At 40.1% G+C, this 25,997-nt stretch overlaps 1 protein-coding gene and 1 long non-coding RNA gene across 15 annotated transcripts in view; one reads left to right on the top strand and one right to left on the bottom strand.

Moving 5' to 3' along the window:
* The first annotated feature begins 581 nt into the window (after positions 1-581).
* On the top strand, positions 582-13,668 carry LOC140712914 (uncharacterized). 2 transcript variants are annotated; one of them, XR_012094750.1, is made up of 3 exons: positions 582-4,267; positions 4,451-4,512; positions 13,573-13,668. It is a non-coding gene; the product is annotated as an uncharacterized lncRNA (long non-coding RNA). The 2 variants fall into 2 exon arrangements; XR_012094749.1 differs by lacking the exon at positions 13,573-13,668 and adding an exon at positions 4,914-5,232.
* The window catches only part of PRUNE2 (prune homolog 2 with BCH domain), a 297,981-nt gene continuing 278,529 nt past the window's right edge, over positions 6,546-25,997 (bottom strand). For 4 of the 13 annotated variants that reach the window (XM_037998508.2, XM_037998507.2, XM_073021512.1 and 1 more), the window contains 5 exons: positions 24,592-24,690; positions 20,438-20,473; positions 19,872-19,910; positions 14,484-14,531; positions 6,546-9,780 (listed from right to left, as the gene is read on the bottom strand). In XM_037998508.2, the coding sequence (XP_037854436.2) occupies positions 9,750-9,780; positions 14,484-14,531; positions 19,872-19,910; positions 20,438-20,473; positions 24,592-24,690 (253 nt within the window). In that variant the 3' untranslated portion in view covers positions 6,546-9,749. The other 9 variants (XM_037998515.2, XM_037998512.2, XM_073021506.1 and 6 more) reach the window with 8 other exon arrangements.

Here is a 25,997-nt window from a genome sequence, read left to right as displayed (position 1 = left end):
CCCCTAAAAGACCCACTCTTGGCCGGGCGCGGTGGCTCAAGCCTGTAATCCCAGCACTTTGGGAGGCCGAGACAAGCGGACCACAAGGTCAGGAGATCGAGACCATCCTGGCTAAAATGCCGAAACCCCGTCTCTACTAAAAAAAAAAAAAAAAAAATACAAAAAACTAGCCGGGCGTGGTGGCGGGTGCCTGTAGTCCCAGCTACTTGGGAGGCTGAGGCAGGAGAATGGCGGGAACCCGGGAGGCGGAGCTTGCAGTGAGCCGAGATCGCCCCACTGCACTCCAGCCTGGGCGACAGAGTGAGACTTCATCTCAAAAAAAAAAAAAAAAAAAAAAAAAAAGGCCCACTCTTAATACCATCACACTGGGTCTTAGGTTCTAACACACGAATTCTGGGGGAACGCCAACATTCAGACCATAGCAGGAGGTTAGAAGCATATATAATCTAATTTAGAAAAATTCAGCATTGCATAGACATCTCTTTTATCATGGTATTATGAAGGTATATTATATTTATTACTTAATCTTGATCACTCTTCGTAGTAGGTATCGCTTATTCTTTTGACAGAAGGAGGAACTGCAACCCAGAGAAGTGAATATATATTTAATGAGCTAACACGGAAGAAGAAACCAGGGCTGGAGAACCCCCTGTATCGTGAGGGGTCATTTGGAGTCACTTTACCTGGCTTAAACCAGCAAACAAGAAAGAAGGAAATATATTGACTACTATAATAGAAAAGTCTGGAGTTAAGACTGCAGTCGGGCTGCACAGTTGATTCGGGGACTCAGTTAAAGCCATCAGGATGCTGTTTCCCTCCGTTGTTCGTCTCTCTTCTTCTCTGCTTCCTCATTTTCAGGCTTCTTGTGGTAGCAGGAAGCTTCCCAGCAAGTTCAGACCTAAAACTTTCCAGATTCAAATGCCCCTAAAGATGTGGTGGCTCTCGCAAAAGTCCCTGCCAAATCGTATTGTGTCTTTCAGGTTCCAGTTGGGTCACATATCCATCTCTGAGTCTGTCACTGGGAGAATGGGATGCTTTTTTTGGACTAGGCCTGACTTACATGCCCATCTGGGACAATAGGACTTGCTATGGGGACAACTTCATCTGTATAAGGATGGAGACTGAAGAATGGAGGTAATCTCCCCAGGAATGAGTATTGTTGAGTAGAGGTAGAGTTGATTTCCACTGGTAGAAATGGTAACTCGAAAGATGACATTTTGTTGCTCGATTGGATAATACCCAAATTCATCTATTAAGTAATTCATTTGAACATTCCCAATGTTACACCTCCTATTTTTGTTCTTTTGACCAGTCTTAACATCTTACTTAACATAATCAATTAATGAGTTAAGCAAATCTTTAACATGTGTTCACTTTGCATGAAAGTCATGTTTTTAACTTTCTTTTTTCTGTTTTGAGACAAGGTCTCACTTTGTTGCTCAGGCTACAGTGAAGTGGCATGATCACAGCTTACTGCAATCCTGACCTCCCGGGCCTCAAGCAATCCTCCTGCCTCAGCCTTCCAAGTAGCTAGAATTACAGCGGGGCTCCACCATGCCTGGCTAAGTTTTTAACTTTTTGAAAATTGTATTTCAACAATTGAGAGGAAGCTATACTTCTTTTACTTACAACTCTCATTTTTCTTTAAGATCACCTGGACAATATTTACCTTCAGGGATATCATAGCTTTAAATGTAGCTAACATTTTAAACAACTTGCCATCCAGGTTAGCCAGACTTCTTGAAAGTGGTTCCTCCAACCCCCAGCCAAGCTGCCCCGGCAGATGCTATCTGGAATTGAGATGAGCTATTCCTTCTGATTCCTGCCCAAATTGTAGATTAGTGAGCAAAGTGAATGAATGGTACTGTTTTAAGCCACTCAGTTTTGGGGTTATTTGTAACACAACAACAAATGAATGACACAAGGAGACTTTCCTTTACACACATTTTTGTCTGAAATTTTTATAACAAATCCCTGTTACATTTAAAATTTTGTTGTTGCTGTTGTTATTATTTTTTCTGAGAGAGTCTTGCTCTATTGTTGCCTAGGCTGGAGTGCAGTGGTGCAATCATGGTTCGCTACAATCCTGACCTCCCAGGCCTAAGCTATCCTCCTGCCTCAGCCTCTCAAGTAGCTCAGGTGTGTGCCACCATGCCTAGCTAATTTTTAATTTTTTTTTTGGTAGAGGCAAGGTCTCACCATCTTGCCTAGGCTGGTCTTGAACTCCTGAGCTCAAGTGATCCTCCTGCATCAGCCACCCGAAATGTTGGAATTACAGGTTGAACCACCATGCCTGGCCTACAATTTTTGAATACATATTTTGAGGAAAAATTAAAATTAGAAACATAGCAGGAGTTTCTATATGTACTTCCTTTACTTATATCCTAAGTGATATTCAATTTCAAAGTCATTCTAGTTGTCAACAGATATTTCTTCAGCAAATACTGCTATGACAGGTATTCTTGATTTCTTAGATCATTTTTCACTGAAGAGAACAGGAAAGGTAAGGGAGGATGGAAGCTGTACCTGGACTATAAGGAAAGTAAATATTATCCAGGGCTGAATTTAGTGGTCATTTTCTTTCCTGCTTGATCAATGCTCCTTTCCTGGTATCATGTTCTCCAAACTTCAGGTGAATGGATCAACCCTTTCCCTATTCTCAGTTTGGAGAAAGTGTTTTCCCGTGTTATATTTTTCATTTATAAGATATCTCCACCTATTGAAGGTGGGGGATTGGAGTGAGGCTATTTTTGCTTCAGAACTCATTGGCCATTCCATGGTCCCTCAGGAGTGGCTCCACTCTGCGCAGTGGTGGCTGGCTGGTTCTGGAGCTGGTCTTTCTCGGGCCCTACCATGCCCTCCACACCTCACCTGTGTTCCCCGCTGAGAGCCTGCTTAGGCTTCAAGGCCAACTCAGATGCCCTAACTGGGAATCTGTTGATCTTGCCTGGTATTTAATTCCACTTCTTTTTGAAAACTAATTTTCCTTTGCAGAAACACCACTCCCCTACTTCAGTCACTATGGCTTGGTTGGGGCTGATTCCCTTCTCTCTCTCCAAGGGTAAAGATACGACCCAGGCCCAACTAAGCCTGCGTAATCCACCCCTTTCGTTGCAGTGGTTGGCTCATAGACAAGCAGCTAACTTGGTCCAGTGAAATGCAGCCCCGGGTCTTCTGCTGGGATTAATGGGAAGGAGATGACCCTTTCCAATAGGTTGAATCCCAGTATGTGTGATTTCAAAGACAATGAGATAGTACAGAAATGGTCTCATCAGCTCGGGGAAGCGAGCATTTACTAACCCCCTCCTCAGAGATTGGAGGGGGCACAGAGAAATGATAGTGGGAGTTTGTAGTCTGAGATTGAAACCAGGCTTTGAATAATCTGAAGAGTTGTGCTAGTTGAAGTCATGGAGAAACAGCAGAAAAGGCTCCATCTGAACATGGAGAAACACCTTCCCTAACGGGTAAGAGAAAACAGAGGAGCTCAAAGAGGAACTTGTAGAAGGCACCGGGGGTGTGGTGGTCACAGTTTCCAGGTAGCCTCCAATCATCCCTATCTCTTGATAGTTATACCCTGTGTCCTAGTCTCCTTTTGAGTGTGGCTAGAGCTAGTGACTGACTTCTTTTAAATTTTTACTTTTTGGAGATAGCATCTTGCTCTGTCACCCAGGTTGGAGTGTAGTGGGGCAATCATGGCTCACTGCAGCCTTGACCTCCCAGGCTCAAGAGATCCTCCTACCTCAGCCTCCTGAGTAGCTGAGACCGCAGGCAAGTGCCATCTCGCCTGGCTAATTTTTATATTTTTTGTGGAGACAGGGTCTTTCCATGTTGCCCAGGCTGGTTTCAAGTTCCTGAGCTCAAACTATCCACCTGCCTCAGCCTTCCAAAGTGCTGAGATTACAGGTATGAGCCACTGTGCTGGTGACTTACCTCTAAACAACAGAATAGAGCAACAGTGAGAGGATGTCAATTCTGTGGTAGGTTGCAAAAACTTGTAAGTTCCTAGCAGTCTTTCTCATTGGTTTCAATATAAAAAAGCTGCTGTGCTGGAGGGACCCAGGAGGCAAAGAACTGAGAGCAGCCTTTAGATAACAGCCAGCAAGGAATGAGGTGCTCACTCCAGCAACCACAGAGAAACTGAATCCTGCTGATGATCATGAGGTTAAGCGTGGAAGCAGATTCTGTCCCAGATGGACTTTGATTGTGTCTTGTTAGAGACTCCTTGATTGCACCTGTGAGAGGCCCTGAAGCGGAGCACCCAGCTAAGGTATGTCTGGATTTCTCACTCACAGAAACTGAGATCATAAATGTGTGTTGTTTTAAGCCACTAAGTGTTGGAATACAGTCAATCTTCATTATTCATAGATTTTGCACTTGCAAATTTGCCTACTTGCTAAAATTTATTTGTATCCCTAAAATCAATACTCAATACTTTCACATTCATTTACAGGTATGTGCAGAGCAGTGAAAAATTTGGCCTGAGATACACGCTCCCTGCTGAGGTCGCACAAGGTAAGGCTCTGTCTTCTTGTTTCAGCTCAGCAACAAGTATCCTTTTCACAGTCTACGTAGTTTCCTGCATTTGTGTTTTTGTTTTTTGCATTGTTGGGCTTTTTGTTGATTTCACTGTTTAAAATGGCCCCCAAGCTAGTGATGAGAGGCTATTTGGTATTCCTAAATGCAAGAAGGCTGTGAGGTGCCTTATGGAGAAAACACCTGTTGCAGAAGCTTCATTCAGGCGTGAGTTATATTCAGGTTGTTGGCTGTGAATTCAGTGTTATGAAGTGAAAAATATACATTAAATAAGAAATCTTTAAACTGAAGAACACATAGAACAAACTTATGTATTGACCGGTTACCCCAGGAGCGACGGATCAGTATTCACTAACTCAGTGTTCTTGGTGACTTTATAGGACATAACTACTGTGGAAAATAAGAATCAACTGTAATTTGTTAATACAGCAATAGATATTGAATACAGTGGGAAAGCAATGTAATTCAGCTCACTGGTCTAAGGAGGAAGTTTCACAAGGGAAGCATGATCCAGTGTTAAGGGCTACAGGTCCCTCACTAGAGGTAAGGCTAGAGAGATCATGGGTAGCAGTTACTGGTGTCTAACATCTAAGTATCATTGGAATGGTTATATATCGAGAAGAAATAATTTTGCCTAAGAGGGTTCTTTTGAATGGATGTGAATGAAACTATCTAGGAAAATCAGTCTCGTGAGGCAATCCGCTTGCTCCATAAAGCCCACAGCTGTTTGAGGATTGATGTGTCAAAAGGCACCAGCTCTGAATTAAAAGCTCCATGACTGCATAGGATGATGCAACCCAGGGCGGGCTTCGGGCACTCTGCAGCACACGGACACAGCCAGCACAGGGACACGGCACACACAAGAGAAGCTGTAGAAGGGAATGGCTCCTTGGGGACCCACAGTGCCCAAACACAGCTTTTCTGTAATCTATGACTGAAAGTCTTGGCTTCAATGACTGAAGGCTTAAGTTGTCCTCACTTTATTTATTTTTAACTTCAGCTTATAAAAGACCCCTTATGATTTTGATTTTTAATTAGGCCCCCAACTTTATCCCTGAACTCCATGCCCTACCCTTACTCAAATGAGTGTGTTAAGTCCTTAAATACACATGGATTTTGGATAATACGTAGTTTTGTGTGTGTATGTTTAAGTTATGTAAGTGGCACTATGCTATAAACATGGAGTTTGTTCTTTTTCCACTCTACCCTATGATTTAAGTGTTGCTTTATGAACACACAGTTTGTTGCTTCTCACAGCTGTGGTATACCATAGGGTGTATTCAGCACGATTTACCCAGCCCTTTCCCTAGCGCTGGACACCTAGCCCGCCTCCAGTTTCCACCACCATAGTTAGGTACGAGAGCAGAATGAATGTAGCAGTACCTCTTGTAGTTGAATATCCTTCCTTTGCTTGCAATTACTTGTCAGCCTGTTCTGCTTCATCCCTTTCTTGGGTAGAGGACAATATCTACCATAACTCATTTTTAGATCATGAGAGCATGCAACATCTCACTTTTTGTAGAGCAATTTCTCCTTTGACTAGTCCAACAACTTTCTCAGAGGTACACATGTGTTTATTAAGTTAAAAAAATAGCACAGTGGTGATTCTCAACTCTGGTTTTGCCTAAAGGTTGTGAAAATGGGGGGAAAACCCCAACTAAAAATAAAATGATATTTAATGCATTTTAAATTAAAAATAAGTATATGCCATAAAAAGGCAAGGAGCAGAGAGAGGAAATGACAAAAATCAAGTAACCATGAAACATGGAGATGTTTCCAAAGTAAGAAATCGCTTATCCAAAGAGTAAACACAGTTTGAAAGCTTGGCGTATTGAACTGTGAGATAGGAAAGGCAAAAATGAAGAGAGAATAAAGTCTGGGTGTCCAGAAAAGCCAAAATATACACCGTTCTCCAGTACCAAGTGCCAAGCTAGACTGATGTCCAGATAAAACTGCTGCAAAGTGAAACCAGAGAAAGATTCTTGCTGATTCAAAGAAAGAAAACCATAACATGCAGAATCAATTTTTATTTCTGAATTATACAGCAAGGCTATATAGATATATTATGTCATTACAGATTTTTATATTAATCTACATCAGGGAGAATTTATTTACCAAAACAAAGTCTAATAGATACTTTATTCTGAGCAATCCAATACATGATAGAAAAACCTTTAGATATAGAAAAGATTAATTTGTGCACATCTAAATGTTTCTAAGGGAACAAACTACTGAGGCATTGTGACAAGATGAGAGTTGCAAACATAGTACCATAACTGAATATTTAAAATTCTATCTGAACAAAGGCTAGGAGTAGTGACTTCCTCACACACCTCAGAGAATGTCTTAGAGAGTAACCCCACAGAACATTGTACGGTTTCAACAGAAACTTCAGGATTTTCTTCCACACTGAGCTATTGCCCTCAAACAAATTTTCTCACTCCTTGACAGTATCTTCTGTGCAGATTTCTGTTCTCTTAGTCAAGGAGCTTTGAGAAACAACGCTTTTGCCCCAATGACCCCTTGGTTCCCTTAACTACAGATCTATAGGGGAAATGCAAAGCAGTTCCCAGAAGTCAGAACCAAAGCAAGAATGCTCAGAATGCAAGAGCTAGAGAGCTAAATCATGTGAATGTTTACCTCTGTCTACCTATCTGCTTAGGGATCATTTCTCTAGGATTCATCTAGGATTCTATTTACTTGGGGTGAATTTACATGGTAGCTTTTCTCTAGCACATGCAATTAAATTGTCTTTTTAAGATAATAAAATAGCAGATACCTAAATATCAGAGTGGTTATGCAGACCACAGAACAGCTGAAACAAAATCATTGATTGGGATAAATGCCCACAATTTTCATATAGGAAGATGAGGCTTCAGACAGCATACCACCTGAGCAGTTTTCCATAGATGAGCTGGACAAGTTAAAAATACATATATATATATATAAATGGTGAGATTGTCACTGCGTCTGTTTGGCTATAACAAGAGCCCTCTATGAACAACTCTACACCCTCAGGTTTGCACCACTACACTGAACACTGGATTCTTCATTACTTCCTGTGACAGGGTGACCATGGAATTCATTTTACAAAATGGGATGCTACTGAGTGAAAGTAGCAAATAGGTGAACAAACAGGAATATTGGGTAACTATGTTTATGTCAACACTATGTTCTGGGAGAGGTGTAATTTGGGCTTTCAAAAGTGGAGAAGGGGCTATGGGAGAGGGTGGGCTGCAGGGTTTTTCTGTCCAACAAGCCAGGTGTTATGAGGGAGGAGATCCAAAAGAACATACAATTCAACAAGATACTCGCTTTTGTATCTTGATCAAGAGGAGAAAGGAGAAAACAATGGAGGCTTATGGAGGAAAGAGGGCCGACCTGTGTGTGTGGGGGCACATGCAGAAGGACAGGAGGAGACAGACCTGAAGCAATGAGGTCAGAGAAACTCAGTCACCTGTGCAATGACGTCTACTTCAAAGCAGTTACAGGTTCCTTCTACCAAGAGCTCCAAGTATCCTGGACAGCTCTCCTCAGTGAATTTTCCACCAAGAGACTAGGGGGGAACCCCTCTCTCCCCTTCATTTTCATTTCTGCCAGCTTCTTTGTAATAGGAGACACTGGAGACTAAGAATGGTTCCCAGAGTGAGGTGCGGACTTCAGCCAACACCTGTAAATACTAAAGAGGTGCTTCTAAGAAGGCTTCAGTTTTGACAATTGCAACCTAAGCAGTGATTTTGTGGCTAGGGCTCCTCATCTTTTTCAGCAGGCTATTTCTTCTATTTTACTGTCTGTGGATGTCAAAACATTTATTTTTGACAAAAATAAATTAGTTTGCAGCCTCATTTGTCCGTTCTGTTAGGGAAACTAAATACGAATTGGGGTGGACTAGGAAAGGATGCGTTTGCTAGAGCAGGGGTCAGCAAACTTCTTCTGTAAACATACTCCATGTTTTAGGCATTGTGGGACATACGGTCTGTTGAACTGCTCAGCTCTGCAGTTGTAGTGTGAAAGTAGCTGTAGACAGCACAAAAACAAGTTTGTGTGGCTGTGTTTCAGTAACACTTTATTTATGGGTACTAACATTTGAATAATTTTCATGTGTCATGAAATATTCAAAAAAATTTTTTTTCCAACTCAAAATATAAAAGGCATACTTAGCTTGCAGTGGTGAGCTAGAGTTAGCTGTGGTTTGCCACCCCACCCCGCTAGAGGCCTACAGACTTGAAATCTTGTCGGCATTTTACAGGGCATATGAAGACTATAAAGGAAATATTTTGTACCTGAAAGTACATACTCATATTTAATTTTAAGCCTGTGATCAGATTATAGTGTTTTAAAGCAGATCACTTTTTATAATGCATGCGAGAGAAGAATTCATGGATAACTGAATGCCACCAAATGATTTTTGAGTAGGCCACCTTGCACTTGAGCTCTTGGCACTTATAAGGTAACATCTTGAGCTGAGTTTATGGCTGAAGCTCAGAGAGCTACCAAACTTGCAACACTCATTCTTAAATTTCGCAATGTGGAGGTCACCAACATTCATCAGAAAAATGATCTGTTAAAAGACCGATTTACATAAAATGTAATGACCAATCTGACAACTAAAATAAAGTTGATGTGGATTAGAAAGCCCGGCTTCCCTTTGAGAAGTTAAAGGAGATTCTGGTAAACAAGAACAAAGTGGGCACTTAGCTGATGATGGTTTTATACCTTGTGTGGTTTATGGCTGTCCTAGTCAGGCTTAGGATTTTAAAGGTGGAGTTGCACAGGGGTAACTTTCCCGGGAGGAGTTGAGCCCTGTGTCCTTTAAACCTAATGCAATCACCAAAGGGTAATCCAGCTAATCTATGGAAACAAATCCACTAATATTAACAGTGGATTAAAGGTATCTTACTGGTAAACACCTGTGTAAGGGACAAAATATCACCGCACTGTGTCAACGAAGTATTGAAATGGAAGGTCGTACTTTCTTGCTAAGGCTCAACTAAAATCTTTGAGGCACATGATTGGCAAAATAGGAAAGTACACACAATTTCATAAAACATGTTAAGAGTAAACAAACTTTCTTCCTATTTTTCCCCTTAGAAATTTAGAATGGCACCAGGTAGTGCAAAGTGGAAAAAGGTAACATCAGCCCTGTCTCTTTCAGGTAGATAAGTTTCAACAGAACCATGAACCAGAAAAGCATCCTCTTCTTCCAGCGTGGCCAACTAGGGCTTTTCTTTCAGCTTCAAGTCAATACTGTGAAGAAAAGAAAAAGAGAGAGAAACATGGAACCCAAATGAGAAATATTTAGTAATGATTTGGGTAGCACTGTGTTTGCTTTTTTCCTCAAAGGACATACTGAAAATATTTTAAATCATGCAAGTTTCTTATAATAGAAAAATCTGGTAAAACCCAATCCTCCTCTTGTCAGGCTTTTCTCCAACTTGTGAAATCTGTTTAGTTTTACAAAATTGTTTCTGGAAGCATTTTACACCTTTTCAAAATGATCCAGGGAGGTAAAAAAACTCATGTAAAGGCTCATTCCCAAAGTCAATTAAGATAAGGAGCATTAGTGTATTCTGGAAATCATGCCATTTTATTTATTTTTAATAAATGACCTTTCCTTGTGAAGCAAACAAATGTTCTGCCTCAAGTAAGTAATGTCTGACAAGCAGTAAATAGTAAGAAATGGTAAACAATAAAATAACACCAAACATTTTCTAGGAGCCGAAGGATTTGACTGAAAGAGATTAGCCTACCTTACTGAGATGGACGTTTATAACTAAAGAAAAACTTGTTTTTCAGAAGGTCAAATGGGTTCCCAAATATCTGAGGAGTAAGCCTAAAACTTACTTGAATCACATGTTTTTCTTCTGCCTCTTAGTGAACATAGCACAACTTCCTACCGCATCCACGCAAGAGGAAGAAAACCAAAAGCCAGTAAATAGAGGAAGAATTTCAGTTGTGATAAAAGAGAAATTATTAGTTTGAAATGGGTGATTTGGTAGGTATCTTGGATTTTGCTTATCTCTGCCCCTGAGCCATAAGCTTGCATGTTGCAAAGGTTACTGTGCTTTACTTGTGGAATTTGCAGCAGCTGAGCAGAGTTCATTCTAGAAGTTTTGCAGATAAAGCCACTGGTAACTCACACTGCCTGCCCATCCAGTTTACAGTAGTAAAGTATCTTTCCTTTGAAATATAGTCAGCAATTCCATCACTTATTAGCAGTGGCGACTTGGCCAAGTCACCTACCTTCTCTAAGTTCCCATTTCTGTATCTGTAAAATGGAACAGTCATACCTCTCTCACAGCTTGCTAAAGAATAAGTCTAAGGCATTTTCAATTGTATATAGTGAACATACCATAATGTCTGTTATTACTAGCAGCAATAGTACCTCAGTGGTTTTTGTTGTTGTTGTTTTGTGTTTTTTGTTTTTTTTGAGACGGAGTCTTGCTCTGTCGCCAGGCTGGCGTTCAATGGTAGGATCTTGACTTACTACAACCGCTGCCTCCTGGGTTCAAGCAATTCTCCTGCCTCAGCCTCCTGAGTGCTGGGACTACAGGTGGATGCCACCAAACCCAGCTAATTTTTTGTATTTTTAGTGACATGGGGTTTCACCATGTTGGCCAGGATGATCTCGATCTCTTGACCTCATGATTCGCCCACCTCGGCCTCCCAAAGTGCTGGGATTACAGGCATGAGCCAATGCGCCCGGCCCTCAGTGTTTTTTTGAAATAAGAAAATAGCTCTTTGCTTTGTTAGCCTACTTACAACAATCTTGTTTCCTTTAGGAAGCCAAATCATCATGAATATTTCTAGTTTTTAGGCCCTCTGACTTGTTTTCTTACCTGCAGAGTTTACTTTAGAGGTATCCTCTTTTTATCCACTGTGACCCTGAGATCTTTTTCTTACATACGTTTACTAAACAGGTCATTAAAAAAAAGTCTTGTTATTGCTTTTAAAATGTCCTTCCTGTTCCCAGAAATCTGTAGTAAGTTTGATTTAGTGACTGGAAATTTGATTCTTTCTCTCACGGTGTTGGTTGACTTTCTCCCGTAGACCAAGAGAATATTTACTCAACCAAAATTTGAGGCACATTGTCTAAAAACTGCGAGAGTGAGTCAGAATATTTGAAACAGTCTTGGAAGCTTAAAAGAACATGGTCACCTTGTTTCACCATCAGGCCCCTGAGCTAACACTTACATCAGGATGCCCGTCTCGATTATTTCTCATACTGACTTTTTTGTAAATCTTCTAGGATTTAATTCATCCCTTCAGCTTTTGTTAACCCAAAAGCTAAAAGACTGGAACCTGTTTACCCAGTTTATGAAATGAAATAGTCAAAAGTGAACGATTTTCTTATAAGTAAATACAGGAAACCACTTGGAAGGTTAATATTTGAGAGAACAGCAATGTTGTGGAGTTAACAAAGCTCTTAACAATGATCTAATTTAAGCTTCCTCAAATAGAGCCACCCTTGATCATGGTACTTTAAACAAATATATAAAAATATAAAAAGGCATGTTGCAAGTTTTGGAACATGAAGGAATTCATAAAATCCAAACCTAAAAGGGAAGGGGACAAGCACCCAGGGCTATTTAAAAATAAATAAAGAAATAAAAAGTATCCTTTTTGGGAAAAAAATACTTTTAATCAGAATTGAATATTCTTAATCTTTGGGCAAATGGGCTTAGTTTTCTATAGGCAACTTTTTTCCTGAGACAGAGCAACCTTCTGATAATTTTACAATAGGCCATTTTTGTGTCTAATATGTATTAAATGAGGTTCCTTACAAACTGTCTGACAATATTGTTTAATGATGAATAAAAACATTTGCATTTTATGTAAGAAGAAGAAAATGGGCATAACCTTCTCTTCTGTCTCTGAGGAAAATGAGAGACCGCTATGGTAACAGCACACACTCCATCTTATTCTTGGACTGATGGAGCCCACTGGAAGAACCCTTGCCCATTTTGCAGTGTATTCGTTCAACACTAGCTCTGGAAGGTGTAAAATGCTTCCACACAGAATGCTCCTCTGTCCTTGATGGCCTACAGTGTAAAGGAGCCAGAAGTAAATGAAGCCCTCATTCTAATACCAAAGAAAGCCAGAAATCCAGGACTGGAAGTCAGAAAAAAAAAAAAAAAAAAAAAAAAAATTCTTGGCTACTCTTGACCCTTATCCCAATCTCATCATCCACACTGTGATCATGTGCCTCTTAAGGGCTCAGGAAAGAGAGGGCTGAAGAAAGGGAAGCCTTGAGAAGAATGTGTTCTTCTAAAAATTGGGAAGTAACAATAACAATTTGTAGTATCCCTCCCTCCTCCATGCCTGGCCCTGGAATGAACCCAGACAGGAATCAACGCTTGCCCTCTTCCCAACCAAAACAGCCCTACATAGGAATAAGGAGCAAGACAGACAAGGCAAGCAAAGAAGTGGGTAAGCCCTAAGATGTAGCAGCAATGGGCCAGCCATTGGCTGGGCTTCCACATGTGCCCTCTATGCTGCCTGTTAACTGTGGGCTCTGTTAACTGCTCAAGGGGGTGCTGTTTTGCTGAGGGAAGAAATAGTTGCAAAAAGAATTATCGTGGGCTGGGGAATTGAGGTATTACTGCTTTGCAGAATTTCATGTGCCAGTTTCCTTGAAGCAGTTGTTGTCTTCATCAACAACTTCATCACAACAGTGACCTTTGGAAAAATAGCTGTGTGATTTCAAAAGTCTCTCTATAGTCTTTGTTCTTTTTTAAAATTTTTATTTAGAAAAAATAAATGTTCCTTGCAGAGCAGGGCTAACTCATAGGCATGCATCCAGAATTGGCCCAGTCTTTGTTCTTTGTGCACTTTTTCAGTTGGGACTGTCTCTGGAGTTTTTGTGCGTAAACTTCCTTTAAGCTGCAAGGTCAACATGGCAAATGTGGAGCTATTTCACTCTAATTTTCCAACTTCCTTTTGGACTTCAACAGAAAGGAGGTCCAAAGGCAGCAAAAAGTGGCAATAGAGATGAGACACATTTAAAATTGATTTTTCCCTCTGCTTCCTGATTCCTAGGAACAAGGACAAGGTTAAATTCTCCACAACTCAAACCAAATTAGAAGCTCCCTATTGGATGACCAAGTTCTCTCTGAAAGTTTGTTGGTGACCACAGTTTATTTCCTGAAACTGACTTGGCCACTAATTCACTCTGTTCTCTTAGGTGAGTAGTTTTGTCTTTCATTAAATCGGAGGTGGTACACCCCATCTAGCATGAAGATCACCTCTTTCTGATTTAAAAACCACTGATCCTGGAGCTATACTGCCAAGGTCCAAATTCCAGCTCCGGGCCATTTTTACAGCTGTAAAACAGTGGACTGGCCAGATCGTCTCTCTATGCCTCTCTTTCCTCATCTGTGAAATGTACCTCATAAACTTATTCTGAGGATTAAAATCAGACACTGCGTGTGAAGCTTTTTACAGTCTGGAACGTGGTAAGAACTCACTACACGTCCAATTTCTACTTCTCACAGGATGGTAATCCTCCAAATAGATCATTCCTACAGTCTCATCCAGGCTCAAATTCCTCCTGGACGTTGCAAAACAAGCATATTTTCTCTCCATCCACCAAAGTATTAAATGGAAATTCCAACTTCCACTAATTAAAATAGAGATGATGTCATTCAGAAAGCAGAATTGCATTCCTCTTGCCCAAATGTTCTTACATCTGGTCCTAATCATTTTCTTCTCATTTTTGGATTGGAAAAATAGAATGCCATGTCCATAGGTTGTCCTTTAGAAATTTAAGGGGTGATTGTGAATGAAATGGTGTGAAGCTGGCAAATTTGCTTCAAGTTTCTGATTTCAGGAAACTTGGAAAGCTGAACATCTAAACAGGGTTTACCCAGTCCTCAGTGTGTTTTCTTTCAGAGCCCAGCCATACAATACTACAAGTAACCACATAGCTGCTATTGATGGTGAATTCTTACTCCTTCTCCATAGAAGACATTTCTGGATCATTGTAAAGGCAGCTAGTTCTGAGTGCAAGGAAAAAATAGGAAGCAGTCAGTATTTCCCCACTGTCACCACTGTGAAAGCACAACAGATCTGAGGCATTTGAAACTGTTTAATGTGGTCCCATTACTAATACTGAACCGATCCATACCTGAACAGATGACGAGATTAAGCTGTAACCCTTACCATCGGTTTTGAAATGCAAGTGATTGCCCATGATATAAAAACACAAAGCAAAGATTAAAAATTCCAAATACCTCCAGTGGTCCCTTCTGTCCTCATTTTTCCCTGTCTTTTCAATTTGTCTTATTCAGGGGACATATTACAAAATTGTATTGGTACCCCAAATAATAAAATACTTTACACACAGAGGAAAATCCCTCTCAAGCAGCCTCATTTTATTCACTCATGAACACAGTTAATTTTCAGTTTTCACGAGAATGAGGATTTCCCAATACACTGAAAGAAAAAATGTCAACGTCAGCTCTCCTCCTTGTTACAGAAATAACAGGACACTTACCACTCCATACAGCTGAGCTGTGTCCAGGTGATACAAATGGATCCTACCATTTACCTCAACTGAGTATGCCCAGAAAACAAATGTAACCTTATAAAATAATAAATAAAAGTGTTTTTATGGAATTTATGTTTTTTGGTGTAATATTAGCTGTTTTTGATATTTCATACTGGTGTGATTTCTCTGTTAGCAAATTTCAAATTTGCTTTCTATTAATTCTTGATGAATACTCATTACACCTTAACTTTTATACCCCTCCCATGTATTTTTTTTTTTTTGAGACAGAGTCTTGCTCTGTCACCTAGTCTGAAGTGCAGTGGTGCTATCTCAGCTCACTGTAACCTCTGCCTCCCAGGTTCAAGCGATTCTCCTGCCTCAGCCACCCAAGTAGCTGGGACTACAGCTGCAGGCCTCCATGCCCGGCTAATTTTCATATTTTTGGTAGGGGTAGGGTTTTGCCATGTTGCCCCAGGCTGGTCTCGAACTCCTGGACTCAAGCGATCCCCCTGCCTTGGCCTCCCAAAGTGCTGGGATTACAGGCGTGAGCCACTGTGCCCGGCCTCCCATAAATATTTTATTATTGACAAACAAACACTATTTAAAGAGCTTCTATGATCCTTTTTAAGTGCAGCTGTCCTTTTTGTAATATAATTTCATGAGCTAATTTATCTGTTTGCACATAAGAGGATCCATGATGAAGGTGGCTATCTCCCCAGGTGAGATAGCAACCTTCCTTCCCCACTCCCTACCCTTCTTGCTGGTGGTCTGATATTTTTATAGGGAATATTTGGCAATTCCAGTGAGCAAGGACAGTCAAGTAAGTGTTGACAGCGTGCTTAAAAAAAAAAAAAAAAGCAAAGCTGGAATGGAATCAAGAAAGGGCAATCTTCCAAACTCAGCTTTTCTGCTTTTTAATTTCAAGTAATCCTCCCAAGGAAAACAGCACTTTGCAAACCCTTTAATACTGTCACTCCAAAGGCAACACAAGGATGCTTCCCAATTTTCGAAATAAGAATGGTTCTATGTATACTATTTATCCTTCAGAAGTATAATACTTTCTTTCCTGTATAGAGGTAAGGTTTTAAAGAAAAGATAAGGCCGGTTGAGCAAATCACCTTCTGAAATCAATTAGAGTTGGGATGCAGTTTGAGTGGGGGGGTGTGTGTGTGTGTGTGTGTGTGTGTGTGTGTGTGTGTGTGAGGGGAGAGGGAGAATGTTGGGAAACACTAGTGGGCGTAAAGCAAAACAGTGGACAGATAGGTTTTGTTGCCTGACCAAGTGTACGTTTGCCTTTGGTTAGACCCAGCCAGCAGCTTTCTGAACAAGTCATGTGGAAAGTCAGGCACATCTGTCAACAGGTATATTGACAGATATACTTGGGTATATCTGGCTTCTAGCACTAGATCTGCAGTGATCACGTTTATCATAGAGTCTCTCCTAGAATTCAGGGGCTACTTCAGAGGCTAAAAGGTAGTTGAAAAAATGTTGCTGGTAGCCGAGATGGTGGGATTCTAAGGCATTCCAATCACCTGCGGGGTCAACAGAGGAGAATTCTTTCTCTGTGCACATTTTCAAACGTGCAAATATGTTTCAATTTCTCATACATATGATGTTACTATCAAAAAGGTAGGATCAAAAGATCCTAGAGGGAGGATTCTTCAGGCAGATGGCTTACCCATTGAATCCAAAGCAAGAGCATATACTTCTAAAACAAATCTGATTATTTTTATTTGGCCCTCGACTTTTAAGCAGCAGTTCTCAACGCTGGGTCCTGAGACCAGCAGCAGCAGCAGCATCACTGGGAACTTGTTAGAAATGCAGACTTTTTTTCCTTGAGACAGAGTCTCACTCTGTTGCCCAGGCTGGAGTGTACTGGTAAGATCAATTAGCTCACTGCAACCTTGAATTCCAGGGGTAAATGGATCCTCCCACCTCAGCCTCCCATGTAGCTGGGACTGCAGGCACATACCACTATACCTGGCTAATTAAAAATTTTTTTTTGTAGAGATGGAGTCCTGCTATGTTGCCCAGGCTGGTCTCTAACTCCTGGCCTCAAGCAATCCTCCCCTCTCAGCCTCCCAAAGTCCTGGGGTTACAGGGATGAGCAACCTCACCTGGCCAGAAATGCAGCTTTTTAGGCTCCACTCTAGAGCTGGTGAATCAGAAACTTTGGGGGTGAGACACGGGATTTTCTGTTTTACCATGTGCTCCAGGTCATCGTAATGCACAATAAAGTTTGAGAACCCACTGCTCAACAGCAATGAACTGACTCTTATGCAAATTCATTAATTTATGCAGCATAAATTTACTGAGCATCTACTATGTACTAGGCATGAGCATAGTGCTTCCTTTAGGAGGGAGATCAAAATGTCTCAGGACCATCTGAGCTATTTAAACACATCGGGAGAGGGTTGGTAGGGGTAAGGAAGAGAACAAAATAGTGGATGTGAGAGAAAAAAGAGAAAGCTACAAAACTATTCAAAAACAATAATCATTTGACTGTGGCAGCTAAGCAGAAATAGCATAAATATAGAGGAAAAAATCTATTAAAAGAAGCAAGATTTCATGGTAATAATGAAAGAAACATGATAATGTCTGAAAAATTATTGATGTTCTCTCCCCCATCTTTTGTCTTGAAAATAGCACTTTAATTTCATAAATATGTTATCATCCTGAAAAAATAAATCTGAAAGAAAAACTCAGAGAGTTCTCACTCTAGGAAATCTCATGACACAAAGCAGTTTGAGTGCAGATAAATGCTAAAGGAATGTTACACCAACACTCAGTTCCTTGATTACTAATATTTTCCTCGCTTAACAACTTCTTATTTGTAACAGTTGGGATCAAGACTAAGAAGATTTTTAATTGGCCGGGCGCGGTGGCTCAAGCCTGTAATCCCAGCACTTTGGGAGGCCGAGACGGGCGGATCACGAGGTCAGGAGATCGAGACCATCCTGGCTAACACGGTGAAACCCCGTCTCTACTAAAAAAATACAAAAAACTAGCCGGGTGAGGTGGCGGCGCCTGTAGTTCCAGCTACTTGGGAGGCTGAGGCAGGAGAATGGCGGGAACCCGGGAGGCGGAGCTTGCAGTGAGCCGAGATTGAGCCACTGCACTCCAGCCTGGGCGATAGAGCGAGACTCCGTCTCAAAAAAAAAAAAAAAAAAAAAAAAAAAAAAAAAAAAATTACACCGTTTTGAGTTTCTTTAGTCTAACTGGGTGTCACTTGAAAGAAAATGAGAAGATCAGAATATTGTAAGAGTAAACTCCACTAATGCTAAACTTTCTAAAGCAAAAACCTATCCTTTAATTTTTTAACACAAAAGATTGGCACACTACAAGCAAATAATCATATAGGTTACTTACAATAAAAATGTACCATAGGGGAAAAATGTCTAAATTGATTGTTTTAATAAGGAATTGGCATTTACAACTGTGAAGAAAATGTCTACTAGTTAGATATTATTTATTCAGAATTTATAGCTGTTGGGACATTGTCCAGGCCTTCTGCTTTTGCAATGTCTATTAAAATGGGAGCTGGTTATAAAAATAAACAGCGTAAGCAACATTTAAAATGGGGAAGAAAATGTGCTTAATACAGCAGACTTTTCAAATAGTATTTGGTTATATCTAACATGTATTATCAGAAAATGTCTTTGTAACTTGGAAACGAGAAAAGAGAATAACTGGATTTTTTTTTTTTTTTTTTTTTGAGATAGAGTCTCACTCTATCCCCAGGCTGGAGTGCAGTGATGTGATCTCGGCTCACTGCAAGCTCCACCTCCCGGGTTCAAGCGATTCTCCTGCCTCAGCCTCCTGAGTAGCTGGGACTACAGGTGCGTGCCACCACGCCCAGCTAATTTTTGTATTTTTAGTAAAGACAGGGTTTCACCATGTTGGCCAGGATGGTCTCGATCTCCCGACCTCGTGATCCGCCCATCTCGGCCTCCCAAAGTGCTGGAATTACAGGGGGCTGACTTTCTATTGGTTGGGCTATTTTACAACTCAATAGGGACAGAGGTTAACTTGTAGTTTTTGTCCAGCAGAGATGCAAATAATTTCTGTCCAGTGGAAAAGACAACCTCAATATTACAGTTTATTGCCCTGTTATTAACCAGTTTTGTATCTAACCCAACAATCTTATCCAAATACTCTTCTGTAAATTATCTATAGATATCTAGCTGCTCAAATGTTCTTTGAACTGGCTTTAACACCTTAGTGGTTCCTGATTTAAATAATTAGTTGAATAAAATCACTGGCATGTGTTCATTTTATATTTGCATGAGAGTTATAATTTTGCCTTTTTGAGAATCATACTTTAACAATAGTGGGCAATTACTTTTGTTTTTCTAGTCATCAAAATAGCTCAGAGGTTGTTAGTGAAGCAATATTTCCAAAGTCATTAAGTAAGGTGTTGTTTTAACTCATAGAAGGCCATGAAATCGATTCTACAAAAATCTTCCAAATTTTGATGTGCTATTATTCCTCCCTATTGGTATGAATTAGTGAGGTTCTGTTGCCTGAAAACCTAATGATCATCTTGATGTCACACTATACGTCGCGGTGCTTGTGATGTGCTGTTTTGTTGTGGTGCCTAGAATTGCGTGTATATTAAAAAACGACAACTATAGTGACAAATGCATTCCTCAGTATAACCAAGATCATGGGGAAAAATAGACTGTAGTAAGAATAATAGAGATTACATCTATCATCAGAGAAAGAGAATTTCTAAAGTGCATTATTATCAGGAAGCAGGAATAAAACACCAGGCATGCAGATTTTCCCAATTCAGTTCTGAAGTGCAAGCCAACATCATGCCAGCCACTAAATGAAAACCAAGTCTTACTTAGCTGCTTCTGAAGCTTCCCTCAGTTCTTCATCCAGTCTGCAGGAGCAAAAATTATGGGTGCGGAAAAGAAACAAAAAAGAAGCAAGCAGAGCATAAGACACTCAGCAAAGCAGAGCCAAACAAAAGTGGTGCATATGTGCTTTTCAAAACTGTTTTCTGGAGTCCTGGGACGCACTCCTTCCATTAAATATACTGTCATTTCCTCCCATTCAGTGTTTATGTACATTTACTTTGCAAATTCCTTCATAAATGGTAGGTATAAGTTGCAAAGGATCAGGAACATGCTGGCTGAATAGAGCTGAAAACATCCATGTCAGTCTGGTGGGTACAGTTCAAATGAGCTTGCAGCCTGGGCCAAGTCAGGGATGTATCTGGTTTAGTAGGTTTCAGCTGCAAATCAGGTTGACCTCAACAGCTTTACACACAGGACAAAGACTGGAAATGGCATACAAAAGACTGATACAGTGACCTCTCACTCTGGTAGCTTGTTGAGGTCACCCACAAGTAAGACACTGATGTACACACACAGGATCCAGCGTGAATAGGAGATCAGGAGATTTTACCTCACACTTCTCTTATAAGATCTCTCTTCATCGTACCTTACGAAATAAAAAACGAGTGCCATAAGGAAAATGAGCAAACAGATGGAAAAAACGACAAGTAAATGATTTCAACGACAGTCAAATCATGAGAGAAAACGCCTATCCAGATACAGTCATGCACTAGGTAACGTCATTTGGGTCAGAGATGGACCACCTATATGGTAGTGGTTCCATAAATTAGAATACCATCATTTGACAGTATGTTATCTATGTTTAGATACACGAATACTTACCACTGTGTTACAGCTGCCTGCAGTATTCAGTACAGTAACACGCTGTGCAGGTGTGGAGCCTAGGAGCAACAGGTTATAGCAGATAGCCTGGGTGGTGTAGGGGGCTCTGCCATCTAGGTTTGTATAAGTTCACTCTATGATATCTGCACATGATGAAAGCATCTAAAGACGCACATCTCGGAACATGTCTCTGTCATTAGGTGATGTCTGATGGTAATAATAAAATTGGCATTTGGGAGACATCTTATTTTCATTAGATAACAATCAATGTTTATAATTGATAAATATATGCAGTCAATCCTCATTATTTGCAGATTCTATATTTGTAAACTTGCCTACTCACTAACATGTATTTATAACCACGAAGTCAATACAAGGTACTTTTTGGGTCACTTGTGGACATGTGCGGAGTGGTGAAAAATTTGAGTTGCCCAATGTTCATGTTGCCACCTGGCAATGTGTGAGCTTCTGTCTTCTTGTTTCATACTGTAAACAACTGTCCTTTTCACAACCTATTTAGTGCTTTTTTTTTTTCCTCATTTTTGTATTTTTCCTTGGTGATTTTGCTGTTCAAATTGGCTTCCAAGCATAGTGCTGAAATACTGTCTAGTATTCCCAAGTGCAGGAAGGCTGTGATGTGCCTTATGAAGAAAATATGTGTGTTAGATAAGCTTCGTTTATGCACAAGTTACAATACTGTTGGCCATGAGTTCAATGTTCTACGTCAACAATGTATACTAAGGTTCATTTAAACAGAAACACACATAAAACAAGTTTATTTATTGATTGAATGATTGACTGATGAAAACATTGTGACCAGGGGCTTGCAGGAACCAAACACCCTGTATTTTCCCTTGGAACACGATTTCAGTATTCCCTAAGTGTTTGCAGTGACTTTATAGAACATAACTGCCACAAATAATGAGAATCAACTGTGATCAATGATTATAAATTCGGTTCTAGGTTGAGCAAGTTTTTCTTTCATTTAAGCCCTTCGATGACAGGCTCCATTTCAGCTGAGGACTGGTCTTGGGAGTGGCTGAGATTAGATCCTTTGAATGTTATTCAGTGACAAAAAGGAGCCATGGCTTGTATCCATTTGAAATTTTCATAACATGAAATTGGGGCAATGAAGGTCAGTAACAGAAATGGCAGAAAGGACATCCCAAGGAGATAATTACAGAAAACAGAACACACGGACATGTGGGCAGCACGTGAATGGTGGTAAATTTCTTCCTCCAGAAAAAAGTTTTTCCAAATAGAACCCTTCCTGAAGCAACTTCTTCCAAATGGAGCCCTTGAAAACTGATGTGTGCAGATGAATAAAAAATGTCCTGGCTATACTTAACTTCTCACTTGAACTTTGCCTTATGATAGACAGTCTCTAAAAACAACGTGCGTAACAATAAATCAGATTCTGGATTGCAAACTCTGTGCTGGGAGGCTTTGAAAGTGCTTTGTGTACCGTTTGCATTCAACCCTCAGGACCATTCCAGGAAGTGCAACTTACTTCCTTACTTTACAGATGCTGAGGCTGAGACTCAGAATATTTTAATTAATTAATCATTTTAATAGATGACTTGAAGTCTCAGAGACATTGAGAGGTTGGAGGGAAGGTTCAAATCTAAGTCTCTAAAGCCCATTCACTTTTCATTCTGTTGCCTCTGCCACACCATGGAAGTGTTACTGTGTTTACTTGGAAAGTGGTCAATGCTCAATTCCACTAGAAGGGAGAATGTCCTTGTCATCTTATCGAATGTGAGTACTCCCATACTTCTTCTTCCTTTTTTTTTTTTTTTTCTTTTTGGAGACAGAGTCTCACTCTGTCACCCAGGCTTGAGGGCAGTGGTGCGATCTCGGCTCACTGCAATTTCCGCCTCCCAGGCTCAAGCAATCCTCCCACTTTAATCTCCTGAGTAGCTAGGACTACAGGTGCATGCTACCACACCCAGCTAATTTCTGTGTTTTTTTTCATAGAGACAGGGTCTCACCATGTTGCCCAGGCTGGTCTTGAACTCCTGAACTCAAGCTATCTACCCTCCTCAGACTCCCAAAGTACTAAGATTACAGGTGTGAGGCATCCCTCCCTGCCTCCATACTTCTTAAATTTAAAGAGTAGAAGTGGGTTTTGAAAATGGAGAACACCTTTTAGAGGCAGCAGCCCAGAGCTATGAGGTGTGCTGGTTGTGGAAACGCTATGAAGCTAATGAGGGTTGAAGCCATCATTAGGATCTTATGAACACTCCGTTTGATTCAGTGAGCCAACTGACCACTGGAAGCCCAGTCAGTATCCTGTGTTCATGCCCGATACTGCTTATGTAGAAAAACCAAATGCATCTACTTCTGAGCTTTGAATTTTGAAGGATACTCTAAGGGAGGTAAAGGAATATCCTAGAAAAGAACATGGGAATTTTGGTGCCAGGCTGACTTGAATTTGAATTCCAGTTCCATCTCTTCCTGGTTCCTACTTACACTGTGCCTAAGTAACTTCTTACTAAGTTATCTCCCCTGCATCTGTAAAACAGGAGTTTACTATGGGAGTCAAATAAATGATATAAATAGAGTACTGCTATGCTTGGCATATCATAGACACACATTACATGAGAATTCTTTCCTTCCAATTTCTAGGCTGGGCCTTTTTAATTAATTAACTTCTTTTTTAAAGTGAGAGGACTCTTTTGGAATCCCAAATGAGAAGTACATTTTGCTATCCATTTTATAGAGGAAGATGAATGACACTTGGCTGTTTTCTTTGAGCTAATGGTTAAATCCCTCTCCACTCAAATGAAATGAAAAGAGCTAACGATTCAGATACAGTGGACAAAAAAAAAAAAAAAAAAAAAAAAGACACACAGAAAACAACCGTTCTTTGCAACAATGTACCAGATACAAGTGTTCATTCTCCCATATCCCTGTTTTACAATCCCAGCTCCAAGTATTTATTTTGTTAAATTTTATCCTAATTTTTGTAGCATCATCCTGAGACCTTCAGTACCCAAGCAGGATGCTGACGCTGATACTGCGTTACCCTCTATTGAGCAAGAAAACCATTCCTCACCGCCTCACCCACCACTGGGCAAATGCCCTCTACTAAATCAGGACAAACAAAAAAGGTTTAGAAGAAACAGAGAGCTATTCCTTTCTATTTTCCTAGGGTTATGCAGATAAATTACTTTGTATAAGACAATAAAGAAATCCAAGCTATACTAAGACCATCTTGTGTCTGTGCAGAGTGGGAGACACAAGAAACTGATATACTGTTAACCAGTAGAGACAGTATACCAGTTAACCAGTGTAACTGTTACTTTTTCCAAAGTGATAGTAAAGTTCAAGGTAAAAATGAACAATAATCAAATAACCCCAGGAAAATATTATGTGAAAGAGGATCTGAAAGAACACAATTATCTACAGATTATAGGAAAAAATTATATTTATTGGAGGATATTTAATATTGTTTTAAAAATAAGATAATGCCATTTCCCCTCTGTTCTAGAACTGACCTCTTTACCAACCCACTTCTCCAAACATACACTTTTTTTTTTTTTTTTTTTTGATACAAGGTCTCACTCCCATTGCCCAGGCTGGAGTACAGTGGCACTATCACGGCTCACTGCAGCCTTGACTTCCCAAGCTCAGGTGATCATCCTATCTCAGCCTCCTGAATAGCTGGACTACAGGCAAATGCCACCATGCCTGGCTAATTTTTGTATTTTTAGTAGGAACGGGGTTTTGCTATGTTGTCCAGGCTGATGGCAAACTCTTGGGCTCAACTGATTCTTCCACTTGGCCTCCCAGAGTGCTAGGATTACAGGTATGAGCCACCACACCCAGCCTCAAACTAGTACTATTTCTTAAGAAATCTCTGAAACCGTCAGGACTTACTTGATGATGCTCTCTGGAATGTGGATGCAATCCATTGGGATCAGCCCACTGAGTTCTGACAAGCTATTGACATATTTAATTTTACTGCTGAATTTTGAACTAAAAAAAAAAAAAGAAAAAATATGTATCATTAGTCACTACCTTATCCATCCCAAGACTACTGCCTTTTCTTGAAAATCCTGATACACTTAACATCTTGCCCCAGCACTCTTACTAAGAAAAGAGGCTAACGTTATTTGACGAGTTACAATGTGCCAGACACTGTTTTGTTGTTGGTGGTGGTGGTGTTTTGTTTTGTTTTTTAAATTTATTTTTTAAATTGCCATGTAAAAATGTTTAACACGATGTTTTGAAATATGTATACATTGTGGAATGGCTAAACTGAGCTAATTAACATATGTATTACTTCACATGCTTTTTTTTGATACTGAAAATCTCCTCACTTAGCAATTTTCTAGGATGCAACACATTGTTATTAGCTATGGTCACCATATTGTTCAATAGGGCTCTGGAACGTATGCCTCCTAACCAAAATTTTGTGGTCTTTGACCAACATCTCACTCCCAACCCCCAGCTTCTGGTAACCACCATTCCACTCTCTACTTCTGTAAGCTCAACTTTTTTAGATGCTGCATATAAGTGAGATTGTGCAGTATTTGGCCAAATGCTGTTTTAAGTGGTTTACACATACGAATGCATGTATTTCTTATTACAGCCTAGTGAGGTAGACACTATTATTATCTGCTTTTCAAAGATAAGGAAACAGACACAGAGCAGTTAGGTGTTTGCCCAAGGTCTCACCATTAGTAAATGGCAGAGCCTGTACTAATCTGGGCAGTCTGACTTTGGCATTCACATTCTTGGCCATACATTGTGCGACCCCCCAGTGTTTCCTGCTACTCTGAATAATCACTGCTGTATGACTCGTTTGTCTCTGTTTACTTGTTTGTTTGTAACAAACAAAAATCTTATCATTAGTTCTTTCAGAATCTACCAAGTTTGATGCTACTAAAAAAACATACGTAAACTCACTTTTTAAAACTTTGTTTTATTTTTAAAAATGTTGTTGTTTTTAAAGTTTTAGGTTGAACATTTATTCTAGATGAACCAACATTCAAATATATGTTCCAATAACTGGATTTAAATTACAGCTTTCATCTAAATGTGTTCGTTTTAGATATGTGTAAATGCACAGAGAACAACTTGGAAGGATACCAATGAAACTGATAAAGGAGTTTGCCTCTGGGGAAGGGGATTAGGAAGAGGAATTGGTAATTGTTAAAGGAAGAACTTGGTCTTATCTGTAATGATAGGATGCATTTCTCAAGAATGCATTTTCTTATTACTTGTGCAATGGCAGACTAATTTAAAAAGTGTATCATTCCACTTGAAAGAGAACTTGATCA

This window comes from Chlorocebus sabaeus, chromosome 12 (assembly GCF_047675955.1).
Source record: "Chlorocebus sabaeus isolate Y175 chromosome 12, mChlSab1.0.hap1, whole genome shotgun sequence".
Lineage (NCBI taxonomy): Eukaryota > Metazoa > Chordata > Mammalia > Primates > Cercopithecidae > Chlorocebus > Chlorocebus sabaeus.
The sequence above is the reverse complement of the archived record's forward strand: the minus strand, read 5'-3'. Positions and strand labels throughout refer to the sequence as shown.